Genomic DNA, 14,338 nt, shown 5'->3' with positions numbered 1-14,338 from the left:
GCTCAGGACCTCCGACTGTGGCGAAGGGTCACCTTCCAACAGGACAGCAACCCTAAGCACACAGCCAAGACAATGCAGGTGTGGCTTCGGGACAAGTCTCTGAATTTCCTTTAGTGGCCCAGTCAGAGCCCAGACTTCAACACATTTGAACATCTCTGGAGAGACCTGAAAATATCTGTGCAGCAACGCTCCCCATCGAAACTGACAGAGCTTGAGAGGATCTGCACAGAAGAAAGGAACAAACTCCAAAAATACAGGTGTGCCAAGCTTGTAGCGTCATACCCAAGAAGACTTGAGGCTGTAATTGCTGCCAAAGGTGCTTCAACAAAAGTACTGAGTAAAGAGTCTGAATACTTATGTAAATGTGTGGGCTGGTGCCAGGTTTACTTCAGATTTGACGCTTGGCATTCAGGCCAAAGAGTTCCATCTTGGTTTCATCAGATCAGAGAATCTTGTTTCTCATGGTCTGAGAGTCTTTAGGTGCCTTTTGGCAAACTCCAAGTGGGCTGGCATGTACCTTTTACTTTTACTGTGCCTGATTAGTGGAGTGCTGCAGAGATGATTTTCCTTCTGGAAGGTTCTCCCATCTTCACAGAGGAACTCTGGAGCTCTTTCAGAGTGACCATCGGGTTCCTGGTCACCTCCCTGAACAAGGCCCTTCTCCCCTGATGGCACAGTTTGGCTGGGTGGCCAGCACTAGGAATAGTCTTGGTGGTTCCAAACTTCTTCCATTTAAGTATGATGGATCTCTACGGGTCAATTCATTCGACCTCATGGCTTTGTTTTTGCTCTGACATGCACTGCAATCAAGTTGTAGAAACATCTCAAGGATGATCAATCGAAACAGGATGCACCTCAGCTCAATTTCGAGTTTCACAGAATTGGTTCTGAATACTTATGTAAATACGGTATATGTTTTTATTTTTAATACATTTGCTAAAATGTTTAAACAAAAAAGTTTTTGTTTTGTCATTTTGTGGTATTGCTGACAATAATTGTTTTCTAAATCCATTTTACAACAAGGCTGTAACGTAACAAAATGTGGAAAAAGTTAAGTGGTCTGAATACATTCCGAAAGCACTGTGTATATATATATATATATATATATTAGAGGTCGACCGATTAATCAGCATGGCCGATTAATTAGGGCCGATTTCAAGTTTTTCTGCATTTTTGGAGGCCGATTATGGGTGATTACATTGCACTCCACGAGGAGACTGCGTGGCAGGCTGACCACCTGTTACGCGAGTGCAGCAAGGAGCCAAGGTAAGTTGCTAGCTAAGCAAGCATTAAACTTATCTTATAAAAAACAATACATCTTAATATAATCACTTGTTAACTACACGTGGTTGATGATATTACTAGTCTAACTAGCTTGTCCTGCAAATAATCAATGTGGTGCCTGTTAATTTATCATCGAATCACAGCTTACTTCGCCAAACAGGTGATGATTTAACAAGCGCATTTGCGAAAAAAGGCATTGTCATTGCACCAATGTACCTAACCATAAACAGCAATGCTTTTCTTAAAATAAAATCAATAGACAAGTATGGTATAGAGAATGGTATAGAGAGAAATAGTCCTATAATTCCTATAATAACTACAACTGAAAACTTCTTAACTGGGAATATTGAAGACTCATGTTAAAAGGAACCACCAGCTTTCATATGTTCTCATTTTCTAAGCAAGGAACTTAAACATTAGCTTTTTTACATGGCACATATTGCACTTTTACTTTCTTCTCAAACACTGTGTTTTTGCATTATTTAAACCAAATTGAAAAATTTTCATTATATATTTGAGACTAAATTGATTTTTATTTATGTATTTATTATATTAATTTAAAATAAAAGTGTTCATTCAGTATTGTTGTAATTGTCATTATTACAAATATATATATAAATAAAAATGGTCTGATTAATCGTTATCAGCTTTTTTTGGTGTATCGGTATCGGCGTTGAAAAATCATAATCGGTTGACCTCACATTATATATATATATATATATATATATTTTTTTTTTTTCTCATTATTTTTTTTTCTTTTTCTGGGGGGGTGCAGACTCAGCACCCCTACTATGACGACCATGAAATACGATCAAAAGCACCATCAATAGAAAATATAATTTGGATAAATATTCAAACTACTGAACAAATACACAAACAGCAAAAAAGCAACACCATAAAACAATAGGATTTTATGACATATTTAAATGACTTTCTGAGCATACTGCATTCTGTTACCTGTGCAACGTTGTTGGAGCTGCCCTTGTTATTGGTGAGCTTGAGCTTGCCAAACGACACCTCCTGCCTCATCCAGTGAGCCCCTGTGTTGGGAGAGTCTGGATGCATATACATCCTGTTCCCTATGGGAAAGAGTTAATAACAACATTAATGAAGCCTTCTTGAGCCCTTTATAAGTCTACATAAACCTACATAAATGCTTCACAAATCATTTACAAGCAAATGCCCTACTACACAATCACAGCTCCAGTTAACATCGGCACAACAACATTCTAACCCGCCACCACATAATCGTTAGCTACCATGGCAATGTTACCACAGCTACCACTACACTGTAATAAGTCCGGTGCCACACAGCCACCATACCTGCTATGACACAGGTTGACCTATTTCGATGACTGCAGTGCTGTGTGGTAGTTCAAATTGATGCTCTAACTCTCAAGGCTCCTCTGGAGGAGTATTGGGGATTCACTGATTGTACCACTGTATGTCATTGATTGGAGCTGTATGGATGACAGAGAGTGTGGTGTGGAAATATTATAAACTGGGTGGATCGAGCTCTGAATAGTGATTGGCTGAAAGCCGTGGTTTATCAGACCGTATACCACGGGTGTGACAAAACCTTAATTTGAACTGTTCTAATTATGTTAGTAACCAGTTTATAATAGCTATAAGGCCCCTCGGGGGTTTGTGGTATATGCAGGCACTCCGCGTTGCGTCTATCTTAAGAAAAGCCCGTAGCAGTGGTATATTGTTCATATACCACAACCCCTCTGGCCTTATTGCTTAATTATAATACAATCATACCTGGCATGTTGCCCTCTGCTTTGCCACACTGGACCCACTTGCCTCCCTGGTACCTCCAGTGGTGCTGGTCAGCCAGGACTACGTCCACATACACATTGTAGTGGGCTGACGGGTCCAGAACGCTGATGTTGAAACTCAGGAAGGGGAACATCCTCCTAGAGTAGGAGAGAGATCATGGTCAGATGAGAGAAGTTGGTTAAAATACAACAAAAGAGGGGCCTCCCTGGTGGTGCAGTGGTTAAGGGCGCTGTACTGCAGCGCCAGCTGTGCCATCAGAGACTCTGGGTTCGCGCCAAGGCTCTGTCGTAACCGGCCACGACCGGAGGTCCATGGGGCGACGCACAATTGGCCTAGCGTCGTCCGGGTTACGGAGGGTTTGGCAGGTAGGGATGTCCTTGTCTCATCGCGCACCAGCGACTCCTGTGGCGGGCCGGGCGCAGTGCGAGCTAACCAAGGTTGCCAGGTGCACGGTGTGGTGTTTCCTCAGACACATTGGTGCGGCTGGCTTCCGGGTTGGATGCGCGCTGTGTAAACAAGCAGTGCGGCTTGGTTGGGTTGTGTATCGGAGGACGCATGACTTTCAACCTTCGTCTCTCCCGAGCCCATATGGGAGTTGTAGCGATGAGACAAGATAGTAGCTACAAAAACTATTGGATACCACGAAATTGGGGAGAAAAAGGGGTCAAATTAAAAATAAATTAAAAATACAAAAGATTTAGGGCAAGATTTAATTGAAAGGAAAATACCACTAAAAAATGCATTTCTTGGTATTTGTTTAATTGGTCCACTGTTGATACAGTCAAAAAGACAGTTGACTAACGAAACAAATAGCAAAATATAGTTTGAGTGGAATTATTCCATGAAGAAACACAAATATGATACTGTATTGCTCTTTCTAATAACCTTATAATGTGTGGTGTACACGTTTTACCCCTATTATTCCAATGTGGATATACACAGTACAAACAATTGGAATTAAAATACACAAACATTTCTTGACTCGACAGCTTTTACAACACTACCATCAGAATGACTAAATCTACTTCGAGCTACAAATTGTACTACAATCTGAACCAACCCCAAGGCATCTTTGTCAGAAACAACATCGAGCAAGATAGAGAGGGGATTTCTTTTTAAAAGCTCTGTGTGTGTTTCTTCTGTGTGAGGTCAGATGGCTGAGGGGCAGAGTGGGGTGATAGGAGAGGGAGGGCAGGGTGTTGTAGTGGAGGTGAATATTTAATATGGCTGTTAATAAAAGATGGGCCAGAAAGCAGCGTCTGATTGCTGGAGCTTTACTTGGTGAACTGATTTGATCACCGGGGCAGTCACTGAGGAGGTAACGGGGAGGTCAGCCTGTCCCAAGGCAATACAGTGGGGAAATGGAGGGTAAAGTTTGTCCAAAAACAGGAAAAACACACTCATACATACATAATGTACTGTAAAACACACACACACACACACACAAGGCTACAGGGACAGCATGGCACAACACAACCACAGGATTACTTTCTGTCGGCGTGGATTAACGGTCTCTAAGCCTGTGTACATTTTATAACCCCTTGCCCTTTGTCGCCCTGGCATATACACTATACATATCAGTTTACACTAGGCTGTATATGCCTTCCTTATGATACTGCAGGTTGCGGCTGTTTGAGATAAGCACAGGGTAATTGATGTTGCTTTGCTTTTGGCCTGCTTTTTTGATACTTCATAGTAACTGAGGCTATAGCTGTATAGCACTTCCAAAGCAACACATAGACCGAGATAGTGTGCCTCTAGTGAAGGTAGATACTTGATCAGTTAAGGCTGTGCCCACTCCTTAGTGGTTCAAAAAGCTGTGCTAAAAGCACACTTCCTTTCCAGATACTCTCACCACCACCACCAACTAGCCAACTCAGGAAATTACTATTATGGTGAGAACCTGAATGCAATTTCTGCTACGATATTCATCATTAATACTGAAGGTGCCTACGTTTTAGAGGGTTATTTGTTGGTTGACTACTATGGTGAGAATATGAAGGCAATTTCTGCTATAATATTCCGAATTAATACTGAAGGCACTTGCTTCAAAAATGAAACCATGGTAACGTATGTAATGCTACAATACTATAGCAGAGATTGAGAGAGAGCTACTCTCTGCCTCTTACACTGACAGCCCTGTCTACCTCGGTATGACAGAAGGGGCATTACCTTTTCCACTTGGTGTGAGTCTATAAAGTCAGCTCATTTAAATTCAGTCTGCTCGACCCTCAAGCTCTTTCAGCATTTAGCAGTGTAAAACAAGTGAGGTGTATAAAGAGACATTTCTTTTGGGGGCAAATGTTTGTTTGTGTATGTGTGTGTGTGTGTGTGGGGGGGGGGGGGGGCAGAGGGCATCCACTCTGGAGGGTAACTCCTACTCCAATTGTGTGTGTGTGCATGGCATATGTGTGTATCTCACAGATTTCAATACCACAGTCAATTAGTCAAGGCAAACTGTACTCTGCTGAGACAGCGTTAACCTCTCCTCTTCAATGACAGACATTAGGGAACCCAAAGGATCTGTGCCAGAATACTATATAATAAATTCAAATGTATTCAGAAAACAGACCACCTTAGGTTGTGACATTGTTATAAAATCTGTTTGGTTTGTGTTTGTTCTGCATGCTTTTATGTGACAAGATGGAAGAGGCTGTCATATCTGTACGAGGAATGTGCCATTGACAAAACCCACACGAGACCTTACACACATCATACCCTATGGTAAGACAAAATAAAATTGGGTGATGATATTTTTTCCTTTTACAGTAAATCTCCACACTGTTGGATATGAATATGTCTACCTGAATCATGGGCAGTCCAGTGCAACAATCAATCTCAAATCTCTGTGAAACCCAAGTATTGTGGCAGCTCCTTAGCTGCTAGGACATAACAGGTGATAGGTTTCTCCTTCCATGGCTGTGTTTAATATAAGCGAAAACAGACACTGGCACTGTTTGAGTCATGAGTGGAACCCCATTACCCTAAAACAGAGAACAAGAACACTGATAGCTGACATTTTCCTTCACTGATATTGTCAGACTTATTTAAACTGAGGCCTTTTATAGGAAATCAGAACTTGTCGAGAGGAAACCAAAAGGCGAGCCACAGAGATGTGGGGGAGGTTCAGGGGTTTTCATTATTGATTATGCAGGATGAGATCTGGAAACTTCTCTGGCTGAGTCTGAAAGGCAGAGAGCCTGACTGAGAGTGGGCAGCCACAGACTGGTCTAGCCATGCCATGATTCCATGTCTATTGACTCCTACACTACTGTCTTTAGCCAAAACCTGTCTGGAAGGACAGGGACTGTGGTGCCACAGGTAGTACCTGTTCTAACTAAATCAGCATATTTAAGTAAAATACTTGCCAGACAGCCAATCATTCAACATGTGGGTATAGTTGGGAAAAACAAAGCTCATTGACAAACAAACATCGGCTGGGTTAGAGAGAAAGGGGGTAGCCCTGGGGATGTGAAGCAGAAGCCGGTGAGTGACTGCATATTCACAGGGGAGAAGACTTTTCTGCATGAGTGCACCCACTGATTCAACAGGACAGGAGTTCAGGTCCAGTTTATGTCACCACACATGTACACTTGATCATCGGTGATGAAAACATGCCAGTCTACAGCTGCTGCTGGACACAAGGAGAGTATCACACTATTTATAGGCACCTATTCTCTATCCAATGGATTGAGGTACAGTACAGAGAACCTTTGTGTAGACAGAAAACCAAACAGCAGCTCAGGAATATAGTCAGATGATGTTATTTGATACACTATGAAGATATGATTGATAATGTACTGTTTGCATTGGACTTTAGATATTGGCTGGACAGTAATTAAAATACACAGAATATATTCAAACAACATTTTTGCTGAAAGCATGAATTTTAGGAATGCACAATATATCTGTGAACATATCGGAATCGATGTCTAGTTTAACGCCCAATGTGCAAAACCGATGTCAAAGCTGACGTGCATATATAATGAAGGAACATGACGTAAAACACCACGTAAAATTTTGCGCTATACTTGCAACACACATCATTCCTAAACTAGCCCACAATGTCTGCTGTGTGGATCGAGCAGTCAACAAGTCAAGCAGTCATTTGAAAGAGTAAGAACATTTCAGTGAGAAAACGCAAAGGCAAAATCCATTAAAGCCAAGATAATGGAATTCATTGCCCTTGACAATCAACCATTCTCAGTCGTGGGTGATGTTGGCTTTCGCCGACTGGTCGAGCACCGGTTAACACTACCAAGTGCTCTATTTTTCAGATGTTGCCCTACTGTAGTTACACAGTAATAGCCTCACTGCTATCAGCTTCACGACATACATACTGTGGAACGCCGTTTGGATCTTTGTGTGTCAAAAAAGATACAATAGCACTGTCAAGGCTGTACAAAAAAGTCAGGAAACAAGTAAACACCGGCCACGAACGATGTGTTTACAATACCGTGTTGGTAATTAAGCATAATTTGTTCAACCGCAACACTCGGGGTAGATAGCTTTAGCTTGGTACCTAGCTAGCATCAATACAACTAGCCTGAAAACAATGACCAGTAGAAACTGCAGTAATTTTCATTATTCTTAGCAATGATTTAGGAATCCTTGTGAGTAAGTATTCGCTAAGTTGCCACTTGTTGTTCGCCTATTGAAATTGAACTTCAATTCATGAAACTAAATAGCTAGCCAGCTACTTAACCCTGTGGCCAAAAGCAAACATTATAAGCAGCCAGCTAGCTTATGTGTTGTGAAGCTAGCCACAATAAGGATTAGGCACAATAGTGGAATTTGCGGTTTGCCTTCAAAATAAAAGTATGTCATTGACAGTGATGAAAATGAATACGAATAGTAAATTATGTCATACTTTATTTTGAAGGGTAACCTTAAAGTCCACTATTGTGGCTAATCCTTATTGTGGCTAGCTTTACAGATTGGTCCGACCACCATTAGTCAAATAAGAAGGGTCTTAAAAATTAGGGTAAAATTATGTATGAACGCGTTAAATTATTATGTGATGTGCAGTCACATTCAAGTCCTGATTGGTCAACAAGCTTACTTGACACCTCAAATAGTGTTATTTCACACGCCAAATAGTGTTAAATAGTATATTTATAGACATGCAAAGACCCAAATGGCATTCCATAGAAGTCCTGGTTGAGAATGAAATGACTGAACAAATGGACAACGAAACTGCACAGCAAGTATGTGAAAGAAATAGGTTTTGATTATGTTTTACTGGTAATGGGGACATACGTAAATGCCAACAAAATAACTTTTTGGTCAGTGTGGTGTGTGTGCAACCTTTTATTTAACTGTGCAAGTCAGTTGACGGACTACCCCTGCCAAATCCGGATGACGCTGGGCCAATTGTGCGCTGCCCTATGGGACTCCCAATCACGGCCGGATGTGATACAGCCTGGATTCAAACCAGGGACTGTAGTGACGCCTCTTGCACTGAGCTGCAGTGCCTTAGACCGCTGCGTCCATGTGTTGCGTCCATGTGTGTGTGTGTAACTGTAGTAGAATGCTTAAAAGGCTGCTAGAATTGTAAATATCGGATATCGGTATCAGTTGTTTTGGCAAGGAAAATATTGGATATCGGTATCGGCCAAAAATGTAATATCGGTGCATCACTAATGAACTTCAAATCAAAGGTTTCTATGAGTGGGTGCCACCATACATGCAGGGCTCTACGGCAAAGCAGACTTTTTTTAAATATTTTTTTTTTACAAGTAGCATGTGTGCGCCTAAGTTTAAAAATTTAGTCACACACAAATAAATTTGTGCTCCTAAACTATTTTACTACAGTGTGAGTAAAATGGTCACACTGTAGAGGCCTGACATGCTCCCCATTCTCGACATCTTTCAAGAGGCGATGAGAACCTAAACATCAGAGCATATAGGAAGTACTTGGGTTAGTTCCTTCTGAAAAGTTGGTATTAGAGGTTTCTGCAAGACACTGCATACTTTATGTATGCACACACCAACATCTGTACAGGATGTGACAAGTTGTTTAAAAAGCCTAAGACATCAAAACCTTGAAATAGTCCTACTTCTGCTTCACTGGAGAGAGAGAGAGGTGGAGCATATATGCATTACCCAGACACAGACTAGGTTGCACTTGATGTTGACAGACACTGATTGCTATATCTCTACAAACGCTTATGTGCATTTTTATTTAACCTCAGTTTTCAGAAATACCTTGACAGCTACAGCAAATAAACCTAAAATCCTAAAACGTCCAACACTTTCTGCTACAGTGTCAACGGCCAATATAGTATTACTCCATGAACTTGAATAGTAAAAAAAAATATTACAAACATTGGATTTATATAGTACTTTTATAGGACCAAAGACACTTAAAACCAATCAACAAAAACTCTACTTTATCCTTTGAGGCGTGTTCATTACTTGTTTATTTATAAATGGGCTATAAACAGTCAAAACACAATGGTTTAATTACATTGTGATTGATTGATCCTAGTTACAATGTTGAATGTTTAAATGTTTTTTTGGAACATATTAAGTGAGAAATATATACTTGATGTGTTTCTCACAACATTACAGAGATTCATTGAACCAGAGAGACAGAGATGTATTTTCTCTCTGAGCAGGTTACCACGATTCCCGTGAGTCTCAGGTTAGGTCAGAACTCTTCCTCTGAAATGGGCTGCCTACACTGTAAGAACTTACTCAATCATATCTCCGTCCAAGAAAACATCTTGCTATAGATCAATAACAGTTAGGGTCAAATTATAGAGTATTCAAAATGTGAATACTACAACAATCCAAAAAGCACACAACATAATGCTCATGTCTTCTTTGACAAGAGACGTTTCTGAAACCTAACAATGGCTGAATGCAGTTGTTGCTAAAAATGCATGTCTTGGTTAAAACCTCTTGAATGTAGGGGGCAGTATTTTGATGTTTGGATGAAAAACGTACCCAAATGAAACGGACTATTTCTCAGGCCCAGAATCTAGAATATGCATATAATTGTCAGATTAGGATAGAAAACACTCTAAAGTTTCCAAAACGGTCAAAATATTGTCTGTGAGTATAATAGAACTGATATTGCAGGCGAAAACCTGAGGAAAATCCAAAGAGGAAGTTCCTTCTATTTTGAAAGCTCCCTGGTCCATTGCATCCCTTCCCTCCATTTAAAGGGATATAAACCAGATTCATTTTCCTATGGCTTCCACATGGTGTGAACAGTCTTTAGACATAGTTTCAGGACTTTATTCTGAAAAATGAGCAAGAAAGATCACATCACGTCAGTGGATGGCTGGGTGCCAGCAGCGTTTTGCATGTGTGAGCAGCTTGGAGGAGACATTTTCTCTCTCTCTTCTATTGAAGAAGCTACGGTTGAAATATTATCAATTATTTATTGTAAAAACAACCTGAGGATTTATTATAAAAAACGTTTGACATGTTTCTACGAACTTTACGGATACTATTTGGAATTTTCGTCTGCCCCGTCGTGACTGCTCGAGCCTGTGGATTTCTGAACACAACGCGCCAAACAAATGGAGGTATTTTGGATATAAAAATAATCTTTATGGAACAAAAGGAACATTTATTGTGTAACTGGGAGTCTTGTGAGTGCAAACCACCGAAGATCATCAAAGGTAAGCAATTCATTTTATTGCTTTTCTGACTTTCGTGACCAATCTACTTTGCTGCTAGCTGTTTGTAATGTTTTGTCTGCTGAGAGAGATGCCATTACATAAACGCTTGGATAGCTTTCGCCAAAAAGCTTTTTTGAAATCTGACACGCCAGGTGGATTAACAACAAGCTAAGCTGTGTTTTGCTATATTGTACTTGTGATTTCATGAAAATGAAATATTTTTTGTAATTTAATTTGAATTTGGTGCTCTGCAATTCAGCGGATGTTGACGAAAATGATCCAGCTAAAAGGATGGGTGCGCCAAGAAGTTTTAAATTCCAATCATGTTGAACCAGCACCTAACATAATCTCCTCAGTTATGTTTCTATCAGCAATCTAAGTACATGGTGGACCACTATCACAATCAATAGCAACCTCTCACCAACAGATATGGTTCCATTGCCACTGCCATGAGTCAAAGAGTCAGTGGTGGTGGAGATGGCTGGTCCAAGCCCATGTTAAATTAATTGGTCTTGTCTTACAGGAACACTTGAAAAGAGCAGGAGAACCCTTGCCCCTGCTGCATGCCTAGGGATTGCTGCACATTTCAAAAGGCCAGACTTGTTCTTCTGAGGGAATGGGATCCTCACTCCCTATACTCTTAACTGTACCAGAGAAGAGGTGTGAGTGAAGAAAGAGGAAAAAAAGCTTGCCTTCCTTCCTGGACTTCAAAAGGTGCCTAGCACCACTGCTCTGTGTATGGCCATCTGAAGCCTCGCTGGTGCCTGCTCTGCCCTTCACCCCATACCCCTCTCGCTCCCTTTCTTGCGTGCACTTGCGTGCTCTCTCTATGTCTCTCTCTCTACAGTATGTCTCTCTGAGTCTCTCTATATGAGTCTATCTGTCTCTTTATGAGTCTCTCTCTCTGAGTCTCTATGTCTCTCTCTCTCTGAGTCTCTCTCTCTGTCTCTCTCTGGGTCTCTCTATGTCTCTTTATGAGTCTCTCTCTGTGTCTCTCTCTGTGTCTCTATGTCTTTCTCTCTGTGTCTCTCTCTCACCCTTTCACTTGGCTCCATTGGAAGTGAGTAGCATTAGAGAACCCAATGGTTCCAATACTTTTCTTTCACTACCAGTGGAAAATGATATCATGAGAGTAGCTATTTGGTGGTAAGTCTGTTTACAGATACAGTATTTCAATTCAATATGCATGTGATCATTAATATCATGATTATGTAGGCATGTATGTTGCCTGTGCCTCTGTGTTTGCGTGTGTGTGTGTGTGTGTGTTTGTGTGTGTGAAGGGGGGTGGCGGGGGGCACGGCAATATGTGTATTTTAAGATATGCATTAATTACTTTAATTATAAGAGCCAAGATGACCATGACCAGACTGTCATTTTCCACAGGGTTATCTGCCAGGAGAGGTTATATCAAAAACTGACAAACGCACACACAGACATACACAGAGGCAAACACCAATATACTGTAGGCCTACACAATCATGATAGTAATGATTTGAGTAGAGAGATGAATGCGATTGACAGAACCTGAACCAACTGTCACTGATTTAAACCATTACAGAGAAGTGGGAGTGTTCTTTTAATTTGGAATAAGGTTTTATTTTCATATTTACCATTGTAGCAGCACAAAATTGCATTTGAAACAAATAGGAAAATGGTTCAATTAGAGACGGCGGATTATGCCAGCGTGGTGATACACTCGGCATGCACTTCAGGGAGTCAGGCTGAAGTATCATAATGTTTTCCAGCAACAATATTTCCATGATATTGTGGCTAGTATTTATGCTCCTCATCATAGCACATTGGACTCAAACCAGCGCATGAGAACTTGGATTGCTTTGCCTAAAATGTTCATGATAAGTTCCACAAGTTAAATCAGTTAGAACATATAATTAAAAAAAATATGCAAAGGAAAACTAGAAAAATATGTGAGAAGCTCACAATGTTGGAGTTTATTTAAAGTTAAGCTTAAATAGCATGCAGATTTCATGATGGGCAAAAAGCAACTAAAATAGCCAGCTAGTTTAACATGTAAATGATTATGTTTTGTGCATCATATGAATTAATATCTAATAAACAAGCCTGAATATTTTTGAGCACTTTGTTAGTCTGTAGAGGGTCAATAGTCTCTAGCCGTGTCTGGATTCATTCTTATAGGCCCAATTAATTTTCGTGTGACATACTCGGCTTTGGCAGTTTGGCACACACTGATAGGGCTAACATTATGTAGCCTACACATACAATGTTTATGAATGAGTTTGAGGAAAACATGAGCAATGCACCAAGGAACAACCTTCCCTGAACTTCTCACCAATGATTAGCTCACATGTTCTCATGCCTTGAGACCTGTCAAAAACTTTTTAGCGCGATTGACCTAGGCCTACAGTACCTATGGTAGGAACAAACACATTTTTCTGGTTGAATTAATGTTGTTTCCACCTCATTTCCACCGAAAACAATACGTGTGATGATGTTGTATCAACATGGAAAACTGATTGGATTAGAAAAATATCATCAAAGGGATCCGATTTTTTTTTTTCTACCAACGTTTAGCTTAAATCTATTGTCATGGTGTCATGTTGAATTCACGTTAGTTGACAACTCAACCCAAAAAATACATTTGGAACTGACGTCTGTGCCCAGTTTATTGTCATTTGGTGTCTACATCAGATGCTATAGGCTTATAATAAACAGGCAATAACGTTTCCCTCTGAGGGAATTTGCTTTTTTACTCACCGTCCCTGTTTCGTTATAATCATTTCCGTTTGGTATTTGTGGAACTTCGCCCACAGAGGATAGTTGTTGAGGAGAGCCTGCGTCTTCCCGCACACCTGTAGCCCAGGTAATGGGTAGAGCGGAGTGCGAGGGTACCCGTGTTGAAAGGGTGCGGAATAACTCTCTGGAGAGGCAGGGTAAACTTCTTTGCTAGTTGTCGAGAAACCTTCGCCTCCCGTCGGTAAATAAGTCTGTCCCATTCCGTTTCTAGTTGGCGACCTGACACTGCTGAAGTGGCAGCTATTGAGGGGAGTTGGTGAGTAAAACCTCCCGGGTTGTGCTCCGAAACCTGCCACAGTTTGGTCTGCGTGGTATGGCAGTACCAACCCGTCTTGTCCGTTTTGAATTGCGTCTTGGTAATATAACCTGGTGTCCTGAATTCCCATTTTGAACTCCGCTAAATCCTTGCTGCGTTGAAGGTGATTGTTGATATCGGTGTCTTTTCCGAAAGTTTGCGTATCAGTCCCATTCAACATACTGAGATAAAGATTGGGACCTATGCCGCCCATGTGCAGCCCCAGTCTCAGTGTATGCGCAATGTCATAGGTTCACCGTGCCCCTTTTGTTTCAAGTCGAGTGGAATGAAAGCGCGTTTAACGATTTTGAGATAAAGGCACACAAATCAACATTTCGTCCACCTACCGTTTTTTGTTCACCCAATAACTAAATAATACGTTCTAAAGTTCATAGAACAATAGGTCTATCGACTTCTGGAAAACGCACCCTCAATTTCAATATATCAAGAAATAGGCAATATGTTTAGTAAAAGTCACGGGTTAATGATTTTATCGTTAACCTTCGGAAATAATTGCCTTGTCTTTTTTTCCAAGAGTCCCTACCAGTGTCTCAAACACATGCCCTGCTTC

The 14,338-nt window shown here is 40.8% G+C and overlaps 1 protein-coding gene across 2 annotated transcripts in view; it reads right to left on the bottom strand.

The window, feature by feature from the left end:
• The window catches only part of LOC109870241 (eomesodermin), a 20,515-nt gene extending 6,177 nt beyond the window's left edge, over nt 1-14,338 (bottom strand). For both annotated transcript variants that reach the window (XM_020460652.2, XM_020460653.2), the window contains exons 1-3: nt 13,434-14,338; nt 3,049-3,203; nt 2,242-2,363 (exon numbers count right to left, since the gene is read on the bottom strand). In XM_020460652.2, the coding sequence (XP_020316241.1) occupies nt 2,242-2,363; nt 3,049-3,203; nt 13,434-13,981 (825 nt within the window). In that variant the 5' untranslated portion in view covers nt 13,982-14,338. The remainder of the gene's footprint in view (nt 1-2,241; nt 2,364-3,048; nt 3,204-13,433) is intronic.

The sequence above is a fragment of the Oncorhynchus kisutch genome, linkage group LG25 (genome assembly GCF_002021735.2).
Source record: "Oncorhynchus kisutch isolate 150728-3 linkage group LG25, Okis_V2, whole genome shotgun sequence".
Lineage (NCBI taxonomy): Eukaryota > Metazoa > Chordata > Actinopteri > Salmoniformes > Salmonidae > Oncorhynchus > Oncorhynchus kisutch.
This window is presented reverse-complemented; position numbering and strand designations above follow the sequence as displayed.